General features: G+C 42.2%; 1 protein-coding gene across 1 annotated transcript; it reads right to left on the bottom strand.

The window, feature by feature from the left end:
• Positions 1–200: 200 nt before the first annotated feature.
• id3 (inhibitor of DNA binding 3) lies at positions 201–3308 on the bottom strand. The gene is made up of 3 exons (XM_072247208.1): positions 2843–3308; positions 2672–2730; positions 201–1883 (listed from the first exon to the last, which is right to left on the bottom strand). Exons 1-2 carry the CDS (start codon positions 3152–3154, stop codon positions 2683–2685), a joined length of 360 nt encoding a protein of 119 aa, XP_072103309.1. The 5' UTR covers positions 3155–3308; the 3' UTR covers positions 201–1883; positions 2672–2682.
• Positions 3309–3903: the final 595 nt, after the last annotated feature.

Raw genomic sequence — 3903 nt, 5'->3', positions numbered from 1 at the left:
CCTAAACATTGTGAATTTTAACTTATTTGGGAACTTCCAGGTGAAAAAACCTTGTTTCATCAGGTTTACCCACCTTTGCAGTAATTCTCACGTGTTATAGAATTAATTTCCATCTCTTTGCTTCAAGAAAGAAGTTGCACTGTCAGTTGTTCCTCTCACACACTATCATGCCTCTCACAGTTTCCACTCAATAACTGACATGTTTATAAATGTATTTTTATTATGTATAAAATTTACATTTCCATAAACTTTTATAAAAAGTTTTTTAAAAACATCAGAAGAAATACATGTTTGCAGGAAAATTTCTCCCCACAAATATACAAAAGATACTCTAGTATAGAGTTCGCAAAAGTTGGGGAACTTCACTCCCCTTTCTACAGATCAGTGATACAGCATCTACTTGAAGCTCTTCTCCAAGATTTGTGCACTTCCACTAGAATGGACATAAGATTCCTCCTCCCAGTACAGACATGTTTCAAAACTTCCAACAGCAATTATGTTTGGGATTTGTTTAAAAAAATATTTAGAACACTGCAGTACTGCATGCACAAGTTTGAATTGCGAAGTGGTAGTCATCACAAGTGTTAAGAAATCAGGAGATTTCCTGATCTGACTATTCCCAAACCGTGCTACAGGCTTAACTGGAGAATCCTTGGGTCCACATGTTGAAATTTGGGCATGTCTTAAAATCCTGATACTGCACTTGGAGCCGACAGGGAAAATGAATCAACCATGATGAAATGGTGGAGCAGACTTGATGGGCCAAATGGCCTGATTCTGCTCCTATACCTTATGGCCTTAATTGGTCGCTCTATTTAAACTTTTAAGGGTAAAAGAGTAGTCCTAATTAGTAGATCCAGCAATAGTCCCCTACACTGTTGTAAATTGTTACTGTTCCCACATGCAACCTGCTCAGATGTTCCCCTCACACACCAGGAAGTAGTAGTTCTCTCACTGGAGTCAAGAGAACTTCATCCATCAGTAACTCAGGAGTGAGTGGCCAATGAAGTAGCGAGTACCAGGAATGGATTGCCAGAAGTGATGTGGCACAGACCATTGCAACACTAAAGAGGTATTTGGATAAGTACATGACGGGGAGGGGACTTGGAGGGTCTTAGTCCCTACAAAAAACAGACCAACTAGCAGGGACAATGCTGTGGTCGGCATGGATTAGATGGGCTGAAAGGCCTGTTTCCATGCTGTACTTCTCCAGGACTCTGTACCTTTGAAGGCAATAGCCCCACCAGAGAGTCCGAAATGCATCTACTCACTCTGCAAGAGGGTGATCCATGCTATGTGAAACTGCACCCTACACTGTATTGGGGCACAAATTCTGGTTATCTATGTCACAGAAAGTTCTGAGCAAAAACAGAGCTTGAGGCTTGAACACTGTCAGAGCTCTGATTAATCTGGAATTGTGAATACACTAGCCATTCTAATATTGAGTTCCAGTCCAGCCAAATCCTCACCGTTTGGTCCCCTCAAAAAAATTCTCAACTAAACTTTTTGTTGCTTTTCATCAAGTTCCAATCAACCAGCACCTTCCAAAAGATTAAACATGAATCACATAATTTCTCCATTAATTTCTAAAAATATCTTTCAAGAAATCAAGATGACTTCATTAAAATTCTTTGGTCCTTAAGATAAAATGCGAGGTGTTAAAATAGAGTACTCTGGGTGCCAAACCGAAAGCGTTCCCCAGATATGTACAGGCTCGTTCCTTTTTTTAAAAAAACACACGATTTGTCCTTGAAATGGTTGAAATGTTCAAGACATCGTTGGAAGTGGAAACGGGAAGGGTGGGGAGGGGGTGTGAGGTCTTGACGCTTGATTCGCTGGCAGGACACTCGGAGCGATGCGAGAGCGGCGAGTTGAATGCACACCTGCAGCAATGAATGGGAGAGAGGCGTGTCAGTCAGTGAGATTGCGAGAGCCGGGCCAGACACATTGGCACCAGGCAGGAACCCCCGCACAGCCCCGGACGATAAACCATCAGCACGGGAGGGGCGGGGGGTGAGAAGAAAAGAAACCCGGCTTAAACACACCAACACACACATAAGCCTCTCTCCTCGACACGCAGTTTCCTAACTGGCACTGTTCACTGCCCCTAAGTCTTCACAGATGCTGCTACAATTACCCAGACCAGAAAGAGCAACAACAATACGAATGTTTGGTGGCGCCTTCCTGCGGGTGGGGGTAATATCTCGATGCACATCTGCAGCTCTTCAGCATCCGAGCTCAGCAAGGAGGATACAAACGATACAACTCCCTTCCTGTTGCTAAACACGTCCCAGCTATTAAATATTTTCCAAAAAAAACCTCTAGTTCTATACATAACTCTTTCTGCCGAGTTCGATTTTCCCACATTCATTCATGAAATCATTTTTGCAAGAGTTTATTGATTCTCAAGACTTTAAAATTATAAAGTTATTAAGACTTAATCATAAATTATTTAAAAATCTTGCAATTTTTTAAATTCAAAAATCCAACTATACCCATATTCATATCTCCACTACACATCTTTATAATGTAACATTAATATTGTACTACTGTAGACATTCTAAACGTTCGAATTAAATTAACAGTTTCCAGTGATAGTACTGGCTACATGTTCCTGCATCCAACTGCTAATTACTAATGATACTTCTACAACCTTTATACAGTAACTCACCGTGGCTTTTATCAGTGACACAAGGTCAGACTCTCTCCTTCACTAGACAGTTCCGATCGCTGAAAGTGGGAGAGGAGAGATGTTAACAGAGAAGCTACAGGAACTTTGTTTCAACAAAAAAGCGCGAAAACATACTTTCATAATCCGTAAAGAGTCAGGTGAGTGGATTACCTGCAAGGTTAGTAGGGAGCTGCTCGATGCGGTGTTCTCGGGATCCTTTTGCTGGCTTTCTAATGCAATCTGTAGGTCAAATATATAATCGATAACGTGCTGAAGGATTTCCATTTTGCTGACTTTTCTGTTCTGGGGAATGCTAGGGACCAGCTCCATCAGTTTACAGTAGCAGTCGTTCATGTCGTACAACAAGGTGATGGAGTCTTCCATCGGGTTCTTACCCCGTGAGATCGCCAAACTCTGATCAGACAAGCAGCACACGGCCTCGTGACAGCTTCTCACTGATCGCATGGGGCTGATAGCTTTCATCTCTTCCTCCCTCAAAATCCCGCTTGAGGATTGCTTGTGACTATAAATGTATATATATTTTTTTTAAAAAGATCCTCGTTTTGGACAACGGTCCTGTAAAGCGCAGCCTTTGTGTTCTCGCAAATGATAAAAGCAGTAATGCCAGCTATGTTTTGGACTTCCCTCTATTTATGTCAGTCGAGTTGCAGCCACACCCCCCGTCATTTGCACGGAAAGGCGACGTCAGTTCACCTTCTCTCGGCGCCCAGTGAGAACCTGCCTTTGGAAAGATGAGCGGCAATGGTTCAGAAACGGCGCGGCCCATAGGACAGCTCGGAACGGATGAGCAGCGCCGCCGGTGGAAGGAGAGACAACAGCCGGACAACTGGGGGTTTCGTGGAGCGGGAGGAGTAGTGGAACAAGCCGGCACTTACGGTGCGAATTCCTTCACAGCTTTTTGAGTATCAGAACGCAGGAGAGAATAATCAGTTTGAAAACAGATGATTGTCAATTTATATTTTCAACAGCCTTTTAGAGATATAGCAATACTCCCGCTAGAATGTCTTTTTCCAATTACGAAAAGAGACTAGCTATTGTCAGCAGCTAGAGAAAGAAAAAACACTGATTCATAACTATCGAGTTCATTTATTTGTCAAGACGTTTCGGGGCTGTTACTTTAAAAAAAAGTAACCGGTTATTTCTAGGTGTCATTGTCTCCATTATTCAAGATTTTTGTTTAATTTTTTTTCATCCGGATCCAAGCATTTTTA

The sequence above is a fragment of the Mobula birostris genome, chromosome 30, assembly GCF_030028105.1.
Source record: "Mobula birostris isolate sMobBir1 chromosome 30, sMobBir1.hap1, whole genome shotgun sequence".
NCBI classification, from domain to species: domain Eukaryota; kingdom Metazoa; phylum Chordata; class Chondrichthyes; order Myliobatiformes; family Myliobatidae; genus Mobula; species Mobula birostris.
The sequence above is the reverse complement of the archived record's forward strand: the minus strand, read 5'-3'. Positions and strand labels throughout refer to the sequence as shown.